Here is a 13,569-nt window from a genome sequence, read left to right as displayed (position 1 = left end):
TTTACTGGCAAATCATAGATGAACGCAGCATTGGCAGGAGTGTTTTCGTATTCATAGAACAGCACTCCAGGGGAAAATGACAGGAATAGGAAATGTCAAGGTATTCGTTAAAAGATGAGGTGTACGACGGGGCTGAGTCTGCGGAGATGGCACTGTGCTGCTTCCCGAGTGTGATGACAACCACCTTGCCGGGGTGTCTTCCCACAATCTCAGCAGAGATGGGGCCACACTGCACACGAGCCAGCTTCTCCCCAAGGCACTCCCTTCAAAGCAGCATCCCCCCTCGTAAACCCCTTGACACACAGGGGTGCTGTTGGTGCTGTTAGCAGCATGGGAAGTGGTCTCCTCCTAGATCCCTTCTCTGCACGGACTACTCATATTAACTCCCGACTCACAGATCTCCTTCTGGCAACTCTTCCTGTAGATACTCTTGAACTCTCCCTGTAAAATTTTCCTTCAGGTCTCATTTCCCCTCCTCCTGTCCAGCTTTAATGGACTAGTCTGAGTTGTGTAAATTGCAGGGAGAAAACCAGGGCATGGGTGACTCTGTTCATCCCCTAAGCTACTCCTTACACTTTACCCAGAAGAGGTCTGCTTTCATGTTTCTGACATACAGTGCGCTTTTGTCTCATAATGTGTGTGTGCATAACTCACACCAAAGCGTGAACAATCACTGCCTGAGCTTTCAGAAACTTTTGCTCGGCTGAGCCAGTCGGTCACTGGCTTTTGCCAGCCGTGCACCCCTTCGAGGATGTGTACTAAACTAGTTCCTTCCTTGACTCTGTGAAATTACAACACCAAAACCTAAGGGGAAAAATCCAAACTAAAAAAAAAACAAAAAACAAATCATAGTTCCTAAGAGTTCGTATTCTTGTGTGCTCCAGGGATCACAATTGTTCCGTCTTCTCTGCTTTGCAAAGGATATATAAGTCATCACTATTCTGCCATTTTCTAATTTTTCTTTTCGGAAAGTGGACTCTTAAAAAGCCAGGTTCAAAATCTAGGGTCTCGTGCAGAGGTCAGGAAATGCTTGCTCCCCTTAACACCCCGTGATGCCTTCTCTGGTACCAGCACCCCTTCCCCCCGCCCAGCGTCCAGCCATCGTGGGCAAGCAGCTGGGCCCCTTCAGCCCTGGACCTGGACCACTGGTCACTTCCGTCCCTGGGCTGCCAGTGCTTGACCAAAGCTCCCTGATCGTTAAAGTGGTTTTATTTCTTTTTTGATTTGTTTTTTCTTTTTCTTTATTGAAGTATAGTTGATTTGCGATGCGACACATCATTATTTGGAATGGCTACAAAGTATTCCATTGTATGCCTCTCTATCATAATATATTTAAACAATTCCCTATCAATGCATAATGGATATTTATGTTGATTTGATTTTTTTTAAGTGGTTTTATTTCTAACACTGCTTCAGCTTCTCTACCTCAGTCAGACTCCAGCCCAAATTTGGACTGAGATCACTTCTTTTCTAAACCCAAGGATTCATAGCTTTCTTTCATCTCCATGTATCCCTTTGAGCTCAGTAAAGCACTTACCACAGACTTATCACCCAAAACTGCACTCTTCTGGTGAATTAATTATATCCATTTCCATAATGTGGTGTAAGAGCTCAGATATGGGGATCAGAGACATAGGTACAAATCCCGCTTGCCATCTACTGGTCGTATAATCATGGACAAACCATTTCATTTCCCAGAGCCTCAGTTGCCAATGGGAATGGATACACAGCACAGCAGTGGTGCAGATGAAGAAGTGAAATAATGGTTGTGGATGCTCCTAATTTAGTATGAAGTAGGTACTCTCATTTCTCTTCCTTCTATCAGAGAAAGTTACTTATCATAACTCTAATAAGTGGTTTGTGTTTATACAAATCTTCCTCCGTATCTATTTGCACAAATCAAAATGTTTTTGGCGATTAATCCTTAATCTGAAAGTTCTATTCTGACACTGGATATTGTCGTTTCACAAACAATACTCACAATCCTTCATTTCAAGTGGCAGGACATAGTTTTAGAAATAGACTATTTGGAGCAGAACACATACAAGTCTGCAGGCCCTACGGTAATATTTCTGCCGTGGGCTCATCGCTTTCTTGCATAATGTAAGCCAGGCTTCCGAAATGAGCAGTTCCAGTAGGTCCCAGGGCAAGAGAAAGATGCCAAAGCAATTAAGTTTATGGTAAATTCAGAAGAGGAAAATGTGCATACGACAGGAAGAAAATCTCTGTGGGCTTAATTTCTAGGAAAGGCAGGAGTCATCTCTGCCAGCAGCCACGGGACGCCACTAGCATGGAGCATTTAGAGGTGGAATGATCTGCTCGAGCAGAAATAGTGTGACGGCCACAAGGCAGAACCTTCCACACCGAAGTCCTAGAAGGATAATGAGAGCGTTTTCAGTACTTTGCATTTATATGCTGGGTTTTTTTTTTTAATTTTTGTGGAGTACAGTTGATTGCCAATGTTGTGTTAGTTTCAGGTGTACAGCAAAGTGATTCAGATGTTTTATATATATATATATTCTTTTTCAGATTCCTTTCCATTATACATTACTACAAGATACTGGGTACAGTTCCCTGTGCTCTACAGTAGGTCCTTGTTGTTTATCTATTTTATATATAAACGTGTGTATATTTTAATCCCAAACTCCTACTTTATCCCTCCCCTTCCATCTGCTGTTTTTAATTTCTAAAAGCACCTCACAATTTTTTTTATCCGCCTCACATGAATTAGGGAGGGCTCATATATAATTCTGTTCTCAAGTCTCCCCATCCCAGAAAGGTTGTTCCGTGTTAATTCTGCTTTTCCTCATTCCCATCGAGGTCAAGCTTCCTGAAAGAGGAGCTTGCATTGGTTGCCTCCCATTTTTCCTCTGTCCACTTGGCCATCTGTCTCCTGCCTTCACTGACCTTGGAAACTGAAACTGTCCTTGGAAAGGCCCCTGGGGACCTCCTAGCAGCCAAGTCCAACGGCCCCTCCCAGCCCCCCCTGACATCACTAAGGAATTTGACCCTGCTGACCCCCGCCCCCCTCCACGTCCACTTCTTGAAACCCTTCTCTCTGCCTTCTCTCTGGCTCTCCTCTTACTTTCCCGGCTTTTTCCCAACAACTCGTTCTTCGACTGCTTCCCAGAGAAACCAGTCCCTGGAATTCCATCCTCAACCCTCCTCCTCTTTGCTGTGCAATATCACATCCTCCTCTGACTCTATTACTCAGTCAGATTCCAGGCAGGAGGCAGAAATCACACCAGTGATCTGAACAGGGAAATCTTCATGGGCAGAAAAGCATTAACTAGTAAAAGGGGTAAAATGGACTTTAAAGGGCACAGAAGTAGCCACCTTCAGGGAACGTGAGCAAGGTGGGAACTCAGAGGCTTAGGAGAGCCCACCCCTCCCCTCCCTCCCCTCCCCCTCCCACCCCTCCCCCTTCCCCCTCCCACCCCTCCCCCTTCCCCCACCTCTCCCCTTCCCTTCCCCTCCCCACCCCTCCCCCCACTCCTCCACCTCTCCCCTGCCCCTCCCCCACCTCTCCCCCTCCCCCTTCCCCGGCCCCTCCCCTCCCCCCTCTCCTCACCCCCTCCCCCAGCAAGGAGGAAGGTCAGGCCTCCTTTGCCGGGTATGGCTGCTGCAAACAGCCCCACCAGGTGGTGGTGAGGACACCTGCAGGAGGCAGGAGCCCCGGTGAATCCATGAGGACCTCTCAGGTGAGGCCGCTTCCTTCTGCCCCACCCCACACACCCACGTGCTGATATACATGGGAAAACAGGGCACATGAAAGAAGGAAAGAGTCGTCCTCCTGCTCTGAACCTTCCATTAGTAAAGCCTACAGTTGTAACCAGTGCGAGGAAAATGTCTACACGGTCCACCCTGAGTACCACAAAGCGAGGCAGAGGGGGTAGGTGTGGAGTTGAGAGGCGATGTCTTAATAATCGGCATAGTGGATGATTTCCAAATCTGAATTTCTTACGCTGACCTCCCTCCCAAACTTCAGACTGTCTATGTATGGATGTCACCAAGACACCTCGAACTCAGCACATCTTCATTATCCACAAGCAAACAACTGTCAAGACCTGCAAATGTTCTCTGAAAAAAAAATGTGTCTGCAGTAAACCTCTCCCTTGGAATACGTATACATGTTTGGATACATTCTACCACCACCTCTACCAGAGTTCAGATTCTCATTATCCATTAGAACTGGTGCCTATGCTCACAACAGCATTACTCTTCATCTCTCTTTCCCATTAACACCAGAATTGACTGCCTAAAATAAGACTTCCTTCTCAAAAACTCCTAATAATTCTCTCCGCCAACAGCACAAGGTCTACATTGCTTATCTTGGTATTTGCGACCCTCCCAAAATGGCACCAATCTACCCCCCCAGCCTCATTTTTCTATGCATCCCAATAGTGCAATAAAGCTAACATTTATGGAGCAATTAGTATGAACCAGACACTAATGCAAGCACCTTTTACGTATAATCTCATTTAATCATCACATCAAATTTCTCATGTATCATTATTATTATCTTCATTTTACAGAAGAGTAAACTGAGGCAAAAAGAAGCTAAATAAGTTGCTTAAAGGCCCACAGCTAGTAAATGGTGACATCAAACTCTAAACCCAGGCAGTTTAATTCCAGAATCTATACTCCTATATACATTATATTTCTTTCTAAAAATAAATACATGTAAGAATAAATTTAACCAATGGGGCAAAGGACATATACAAACATTACTGAAAGGAATTTTAAAAGATCTAAATAAATGTTCATGGATTCGAAGACAATATTGTTAATACTACCCAAAAATACTACGGCAACACTACTCAAAGAAATCTACAGGCAATCCCTATCAAAACTCCAAGGGCTTTTTTTGCAGCAATAGAAAAACTCATTCTGAAGTTCATATGGAATCTGAAGAATCCTAAATAGTCAAAACAACCTTGAAGAAGAAGAACAAAGTTGGAGGACTCACACTTCCTGATTTCAAAATGCAACACAAAGTTACAGTAATCAAAAATGTGTGGTACTCCGATGATCCAGCAATCCCACTCTGGGCATATATTCAAAGGAAATGAACCAACCAAAAACCAAGAAGCAAGTAAATGTGAACTGTTTGTCATACCGGCATTTCCTGATTGGATAATTTATGCTTTAGTCTTCCTCTCCCAGGAAGGCAAAGGTTGGTAAACTTAGACTCGCCCAGCAATTAATCTAATATTTTATCCCATTTGAAATGACCCAGATAGTCAATGAATTCTCTTTATTGAACTTAGTTTCAAGTTAGCAAAATCTGGAGGGACTATTTTAGACAGACATTCCCAAAACATAATTATTCCTATAGAGTTTACCTAAAAGCTCTTATCTCATTTACATTTAAGTTTCATCATATCAAGTTATTTTCCTTGCTGACAAATTTGCAACAGATATAATAAGGTCTTATTTGACCTCCAGTAAACCTAGGTACAACAGAAGTATTATACTTAACATTGATGACTCTAAAAACATGTCTATATCAATCAAACCAACAAGCTTCAGTAGCTTCAATAACAGATATCAATTCAGTACTGAATATTTCCCAGATCACATGAACCTGAAATTCATTCTACGTCTGAGAATTCATATAAGCTTGTAATTTCTTTTAAGCAAATAAACAGAGCTCATCCACAAACCAATCTTGGCAACACCATCTAGAAGCAGAGACACCTCATATTTATAGACATGCATATATCTCTACAGACACAGAGATCTCACAGTTTTCCTGCTACAGCTTAAACGGCCTCTCTTTTCTGTCTTCACTCTCAGGGAATAAAGTTCCTGAGAGCCCAGGTAGATCATTTATATCTCAAAAGGCACAGGGAGAGAAATACCAATTCCACCTAGAAAGCCAAATTCCTCTAACAGCATAAGCAAAAACTCGTTTTACAATGTCAAAAGCTTTCCATTTGGGGCATTTTCACGGCTTTTTTTTTAGTTTCTAAATAGCCGATTCCATTTAAACAAATAACAGGAATAGAGAATAATCCGTATCATTCACACACATGCACACGCCTCACTTGCAGAGGAACAGGAATCAGCATTCAAGTTAACGTTCGCCTCGGCTCTTAGCCTCCGTGGCCTTTCTTAATATAAAAGGCAATGGCCAGCCCACAGCTGTGGCCAATATCTCTGCAACAGCCGTAGGGGTGTCTAGGAGTTCTCTGTACTCTCTCGGCGGCCCCCATTCATCAAGGTCAGCCACTGCAAGACCCCGATACTAGTAGACGGCCACCCCAGGGTTACCCCCCGAAACTTTCAGGCCCCACGTGTTAGTGGTCGGCCCCAAAACTTTCCATTCCCCGTCCTAACTTCCCGACATCTCGGTGCTCACGGGCGTTTCCTCCGTCTCCTGGCTACTCCACCAAATGTTGGGCTGCACCCCGCAGGCCTACAAGGCCTGTACTTGCCCAGCTTTAAGACGGAAGGAAGAGCCCGGAGTCAGCGACAGAGGCATCAGTGGTTAATGCATAGGGGAGCTTACATGTCTGAGGCAGGGTCCTGGGGCCACTCCCACTGTGAACGGTGGACGGCGGGCAGAACATGGAGGCACTCTTGGCTCCCAGGGGCAGGGGGAAACCCAGTTACAGGGTGATCGATGTCAGGTGAGCTCGTCGGTTACCAGGGAAACCAGCAGAGGAGCACACCCCTTCCCTCCCATTGGATGAGGTATCATGGTGGAGACGTTCTGCTATCAAGGTTAGAACAATCACCAGCTGGAGCCGGGCAAGTACGTAGGGAGGTCAGTCATGTGAGTCAGGTGGTAGCGATTCAAAAAGAAGTAACTGTTAAACGCTAGTGGGTCCCCTGTAACACGTGCTGGGCCTGGTTGTGAGTAGAATGCAGCACACATTCAAGGCAGGAATAAGACGAACAAAGTCTGAGGACCTAATGTAAAACACGCTGACCGTAGTTGATAACACCGAATTATACAATTGAAACTAGCTAAGCAAGGAGAGCTTGAAAGTTCTTACCAAAAAAAAGATCAATATGTGAGGTGATGGCTGTGTTAATTAACTAAATGAGGAGAATCCCTTCACAAAGTAAACGTATATTCACTCACCACAATGCATACTTTAAATATCTAATTTTAGGACTTCCCTGGTGGCACAGTGGTTAAGAATCCACCTGCCAATGCAGGGGACACGGGGTCCAGCCCTGGTCTGGAAAGATCCCACATTCTGCAGAGCAACTAAGCCCGTGCTCCACAACTACTGAAGCACGCGCACCTAGAGCCCATGCTCCGCAACAAAAGAAGCCACCGCAATGAGAAGCCCACGCGCTGCAAGAAGAGTAGCCCCCGCTCGCCTCGCCGCAACTAGGGAAAGCCCGCGCACAGCAGCAACGAAGACCCAATGCAGCCAAAAATAAATTTTAAAAACGAAAAAAAAAATTAATATCTAATTTTATATGTCAATTATACCGCAATAAAAGCTGAATTTAAAAAAATAAAAAGGTTTATGGGCTCTCAGAAGAGAAATCCTTTCCCCACTTTACTAGTCAAATCCAATCAAAGCTACAAGACCCTGAAAGAAAACTGGCCCCATCAGGTTTACTGGCAGCTGAGGCACCTGCAAAGCCCTTCGGTGCTACAACATGCCGTGGGCACCAGAAAGGTCACAGTTTTCCAAGAATGAAAAAATAATGCTCACCCACAGAGCTCTGGGATTTGAAGAAATGTTGTCCATAGGAAGGAGAATCACTAAGCAACAGTTTTGGGAGCCCATCAGTCCAGTCTCTGCAGCCGTCTTCACGGTCTTGAGGACCCTGACCCCACCAGCGGTCTTCATCTCCCCCAGACATGCCCCGCCCAGTGAGGACACCGTGCCAGAGGGGGTTCAAGAATCATTGGTCCTGATGCGTCAGGACTTTCTGGACCACAAGGGACTAGGCGTGCTTTCAAAGAAGCGGACAGATTTCTGGAGGGTTGAATTCGAATTTATTTGTATGAATTTTTTAAACTGAGATATAATTGACCCGTAACATATTACTTTCAGGTGTCCACATAATGATTTGATATTTGTACATATTACAAAGTGATTACCACGATAAGTCTAGTTAATATCTGTCACCACAGAGTGACTAATTTTCTTGTGATGAAAGCATTTAAGACCTACTGTCTTAGCAGCTTTCAAATATACAACACAGTATGGTTAACTATCCTGACCGTGCTGTACATCACATCCCCAGGACTTATTTATTTTATAACTGGAAGTCTGTACCTTTTTTAGCATATTTTGGGGGGCCCCCTCACCGTGCAGCATGTGGGATCCCGACCAGGGATTGAACCCGCGCCCCCTGCATTGGAAGCTTGGAGTCTTAACCACTGGACCGGCAGGGAAGTCCCCTGGAAGTCTGTACCTATTGACCCCCTTCACCATTTCACCCACAAATCCTTTTTTATTTTTCACTGTATACCAGTATCTAGCATAGTGGCTGGGACATACCAGGTACTTAATGTTTGTTGAATGAGTCACGAACGTACCACTTCTTACTTAAAACACCCCAAGTCTATGGGGAGCGAGAGGATAGCAAACCATCCTCTAGCGTTCATTGAGCTGAGGCAAGTCTCTCTTCGACAACCAACTGAATTACCTGTCAGCCACCTCGACATTTATTTCACACGCCCCTTCTCCTGTGCCTCTTTTATAAAACCTCTCATGTTGTGGAGGAAAAGCCAAGGTTCCAGCTGAGCCTGACGTCTCTTGCAGACCTAAGAAATCCTTCACTCTCTGCCAGACCTTTTCCTAATCCTCATCCAACAGATTATCTCTGTACTCCTGTCATACACCTTGAGTTCCTTTTGCCCCATTTTTCTCCTGCTTCCCACCCATTCCTAGTCAAGCACCACCTCACTTTCTAATCCTGCCCCGTGTCTCTCAGATTCCTTGATGCAATTTTAGTGCTGCCAAGTCCCGGTGCTGGACGTCACAGGAACAGAAGAGGAAAATTCCCTGCTCTGCATTGATGTATTGTGTCCCTGTCCTAGATCTGGGCGTGTGTTTGCCTGTGAACTGCTTTTCCTTCAGCCGCAAACACAGAGCCCCTGGTGGGAAAAGTCCAGATCATTTGTGTTTTTTCTTGTCTACTTTTTTTTAGAAAGAAAACTTTATTCAAATGGATAAGCAAGGATTAGGGTCCGTTCTGTTGGGATTTTACTCATCTGTTTATTATGACAGAGCTGTGCTTATGCGCCGAAGATGGGATGTGCATTCTAAATGAAGAGGTGGGAATGAAAACAGCAGCAGGTGAGGCTGGCCTGATGAGCCTTGAGTCCAGGTGCCCGCCTTGTCCTCTAGGGAACTCTCCGCATCTCTTCTCTGGCACAATGATGGGCTGAAATCTACACAGATGTGGACAATTATGGCTTGGAAACTTGAAATTTGGTTTCTGCAGCCATCTATCCCATTGTCTACACAGATGCCATTTGCGTGAGAATTTAGAACATTCAAGGACAGGTATTATGTATATAATTTATCAGTAATTTTACACTTGTTTGAGGGTGCATATTCAAAAACTTTCTCGTTGACATGTGCACACTATATTTAAAATGGATAACCAACAAGGACCTACTGTATAGCACAGGGAACTCTGCTCAATATTACGTAACAACCTAAATGAAAGAAGAATTTGAAAAAGAATAGATACATGTATATGTACAACTGAATCACTTTGCTGTACACCTGAAACTAACACAACATTGTTAATCAACTATACTGCAATATAAAATAAAAAGTTAAAAGAAATTTCTCATTAAAAAAAAAAAGGAACATTCAAGAGTTTAGAAAACGGTTTTCTCTACCCCTGCTAGAGCCCTTTCACTCTCATAGCATTTAGAAACAGAAAGAGGGTCTCTGATGTCTTTGGTGCAGATCCTCGGGCAGGTCTGGCAGGTACACTGCCCGGCATCCCTGGCTGTTCCAGGTCCTTTCCTTCCCCGAGTCCTTCTCTTCCAAGAGCAGAGCCCGTGTAGCTCGTCCCTCTGCAGCCACGTGGCCATAAACCGATAGCAGCTGCTTTTCCCTCCCCGTGGATCAGAGCTCCTGGACTCAGGAGAGGGAACAAGAATGCCATGAAGGTGCCTTTAGCATCCACTGACACTGGTTCTCTAAGAAGAGTGCGTCTGTGAATTCAGTGGCCAAGAGTAAAGAGAGAGCTCTGTCCAGAGTTCTCTCCAACAGCCCTCGGGTGGACCTGCTTTAGAAACCAACACCCTGGCCCCAGATAAGTTCAGACGGGCGCTGGCGGATGCTGGCCTCTGGAGAGAGATGCAAGCTCAGACTTCTGCCCCTCAGGGTGCTTCTCTTTCACCAAATAAATTGGATCGCACACCTGGGAGCTGAGTCCACAAAAGGCCTATTTTAAGTGTGGCTCCCCAAATTCCACAGTAAAATTCCTCCCTGGTGCTTGACTGAGGAGGTAGAGAAAAGATGAAGGAAGCGGGAGTGACTGGGGTGCTCGCCGACACGCCCTAGTTCATCCCCTGTCCTTCAAGATCGCCCATGAGGCTAAGAGGAAAGAGTCAATTCATTTGCAAGGGGGGAGGAGGAGCTTGGGGGGTGGCAAACATTTTTCCTCTTTCAACTTCAAATGTGGAGTCTATGGTGCCCAGGAAAGTGAATAGAAAAGTGCTTGTGTGTGTGTCCACTTACAGTTTGTCCACTTGTTTTTGCAAGAGTGTCCATAGCTCTCCTTGGATTTTCGGAGAGGTCCGTAGGCCAAAGTGCGTTCAGTACTGTTGCCCTGTGTCCTCCATTATTTCACATCCCCTGTCATCGGGGACAGACACCCCGAGAATAGTGGTCCAGTAGCAGAAGACAAACCCCAGCTGTTGCCAAATTCCGTGGATAAGGAAACTGGTATCCACCACATTGATTCCCTCCTGAGTGACACTATACCAGCCTCTACTCCTAAAGGAAGTGGAAATGAAGCAGCTCTCTCCACCACACCCCATCCAGGCATCATTTATTCCATTCGTGATACCCAGTACATCACATGACAACCTCCTCTCTGCCTCATTGCCCCATCCCAGGAGGATCAGGCCCCAGGCAGGCATCCTTCCATCCTGGAGAGACTCCTTATCTACTCATTCTGGGCAAAAGAACCGTGACTAAAACGATCACTTGAGTACACCCTGTTCTTGTTTCCATTCTTAGTGGTACCTAAAGGGATTATTATAATCCAGGACTCTACAAAGGCATGGAAAGGATTGTGACCCTTGAGCTTATCTAAGCAGACACACCTCAGTAACAAACTATAGACATTGCCCAGCTCTGCAGCAGGATGTGGTTCTGATGCCAACAGGAAGATTGGTGGAAGCTTCATGCGGGAAGATGCGACGTGGGGATGTGTCTGCAACCAGACTCTTTCCACTGGTGTTTCTGCTGTTGATATTTTTCACCCTTTTCCCACCCCCAACTGTTCAGTTCTTTACATCCATGTTAACAAAATACTTGCTAAGAATTATGAGTGTTTTTTTCTCATTCTGCAACTTTTCAAAGTCCAGACATGATGTAGAGAAACTTCATCCAGTAAAGGATTCCACCAACGGTACTATCCTTCCTGTTTTGCTAATACTCTAGGATGGCATTAATTTATCATCCAGGAGAAATGCTAAACCAGGATGACAGGTGCAGACAAAGACCACCCCAGGCCGCTGGGGGCGTCAGGTGACCACATTCTTACACAGTGATCTCTTCCTCACAGCTTTTATCTGCACCACCTGCCTCACAGCGGAGGTCTCCCAGCTAAGGTAGTGAAGGGAGAAGATGCTTTGAAGCAGGAAGATAACCAGTTCCAAGTTCAAGAGCTACCTGAAAAAGAAAAATCTCCCATCACACAGAAGTCATGGACTCCACGTTCGTGCTCCTGGGTCGTAGCTTCACACACTGCCTGGCTGAGGTTTCTCTGTTCAATCTTCCCATGTTCTTTCACACGTAGACTGGGCAATGTTATAGTTAATCCTCTGATTTCTCTCCATAAATTGCATATAAATTTAAGGCATCATTCAATCATCATGGAATCAAAAAAAAAAAAAAAACCGAATCTCCACCAGGATTGTCAGGAACCAGGGGTACAATGAAAAACAGCCCATCGTCATCCTGTCTTCTTTCCACAGCTTCGAAACGTGGCAGCAAATCTCTGCGTGGACAGCAAGCACGGAGCCACAGGGACCGAGCTGAGGCTGGACGTCTGTGTCAAGGACGGTTCTGAGAGGACGTGGTCTCATGAACAGGTGCGTTATGGGGGGGGGGGGGCTGAGGCAGGCGGGGGGTGGCAGTGTGGGAACAAACCTCTAGGTGGGACCTGGGTGAGGCCCTGAGAGGTCACCACCCAGCTCTGCAGTCAAGGGAATCACTTCGCTTCTTTGCTTCCGTTTCTTCTCAGAACAGTCGTGATTGTTAATTGAGATCGTGTATAAAAATATGCTTTAAAGAATAGAAAGGGGGACTTCCCTGGTGACGCAGTGGTTAAGCACGCTCCCAATGCAGGGGGCCCGGGTTCGATCCCTGGTCAGGGAACTAGATCCCATATGCCGCGAAGCAACTCAGAGTTCGCACGCCACAACTAAGGAGCACACGTGCCACAACAAAGGAGCCCACCTGCCGCAACTGAGACCCAGTGCAACCAGATAAATAGATAAAATAAATACCAAAAAAAAATAAAAGGGTGGCAAAAGATAGACCATGCTTTTAAAAAGCTAATAATAACAGAAAGGGTGGTAGAGATGTTGATTGTGACCCTAGTCTTCTATTGCCTTTCCCAGAATGGTAATTTTCAAACCATGCAAAGCTTGTAGAGTGCTACGTAACTCTGCCAAGCAAATTTCATGGTTTTACTGAAAGACTCTCGGTTATTCTGTACGTTTTTGTGACTTTCTCTAATCTTATTTTCCCCCTCTGGCTGTTTACTGAAAAGAATACTTTACATACACCTCTGGTCGTAGCAGCAGTTTGTAATCTTACACACAAAGGATCGCTTGGAGGCAATAACTCCCCAGCAGGGACTCCAGGGGAGGCTTGAAGACTATTTATTGCTTTTGCTTGAAAAGCATTTCAGAGCAATTCACTTTATTAAGTGAGGTATGATTCCTGACCCTCTTTGAAACACCCTTGAAAGGGGCTTTCCTCACACTGTGTCACCGGTAAAAGAGGAGAGACGGTGGGTAGAATTAGGTCTGCCCGTTTTTATTATTTGAATATTAAATTATAAAATATTTCAAATAGGAAACTATAAAAGAATTACGGCACACCCTGGTGTACTCATCACACGGACTGAACGAGTATCTACAGCTACTGCCATATTTTTTAGAAGAAAAAAATGTACAGATACAGTGAAAACCCCTCCGCCCCCCCCCCCCCCCACAAAAGGATACATCTCAAGTTCAAGATCCTATGTCGGGCTTATGCCTTGTCTCCCAGAATTGTCCACAATGCTTCTCTCATGAAAACCAAGAGTAGGCAAGCAGTCTCCAGTAAGGCATTAGTTCTCTCCTCCAGTGGTTCCTCAAGTGTCCATCTTTTTTTTTGCGGTGCACGG

The 13,569-nt window shown here is 45.2% G+C and overlaps 1 protein-coding gene and 1 long non-coding RNA gene across 3 annotated transcripts in view; one reads left to right on the top strand and one right to left on the bottom strand.

Moving 5' to 3' along the window:
- Nucleotides 1–13,569, top strand: part of GALNTL6 (polypeptide N-acetylgalactosaminyltransferase like 6) — a 1,150,933-nt gene that overhangs the window by 1,111,500 nt on the left and 25,864 nt on the right. Inside the window, exon 10 of the mRNA XM_067745365.1 lies at nt 12,149–12,265. Coding sequence (XP_067601466.1) covers nt 12,149–12,265 — 117 coding nt within the window. The remainder of the gene's footprint in view (nt 1–12,148; nt 12,266–13,569) is intronic.
- The window catches only part of LOC137228224 (uncharacterized), a 101,854-nt gene that overhangs the window by 70,245 nt on the left and 18,040 nt on the right, over nt 1–13,569 (bottom strand). The gene's annotated exons all lie outside the window — the stretch shown is intronic.

This window comes from Pseudorca crassidens, chromosome 7 (genome assembly GCF_039906515.1).
Source record: "Pseudorca crassidens isolate mPseCra1 chromosome 7, mPseCra1.hap1, whole genome shotgun sequence".
In the NCBI taxonomy this organism is placed as follows: domain Eukaryota; kingdom Metazoa; phylum Chordata; class Mammalia; order Artiodactyla; family Delphinidae; genus Pseudorca; species Pseudorca crassidens.
This window is presented reverse-complemented; position numbering and strand designations above follow the sequence as displayed.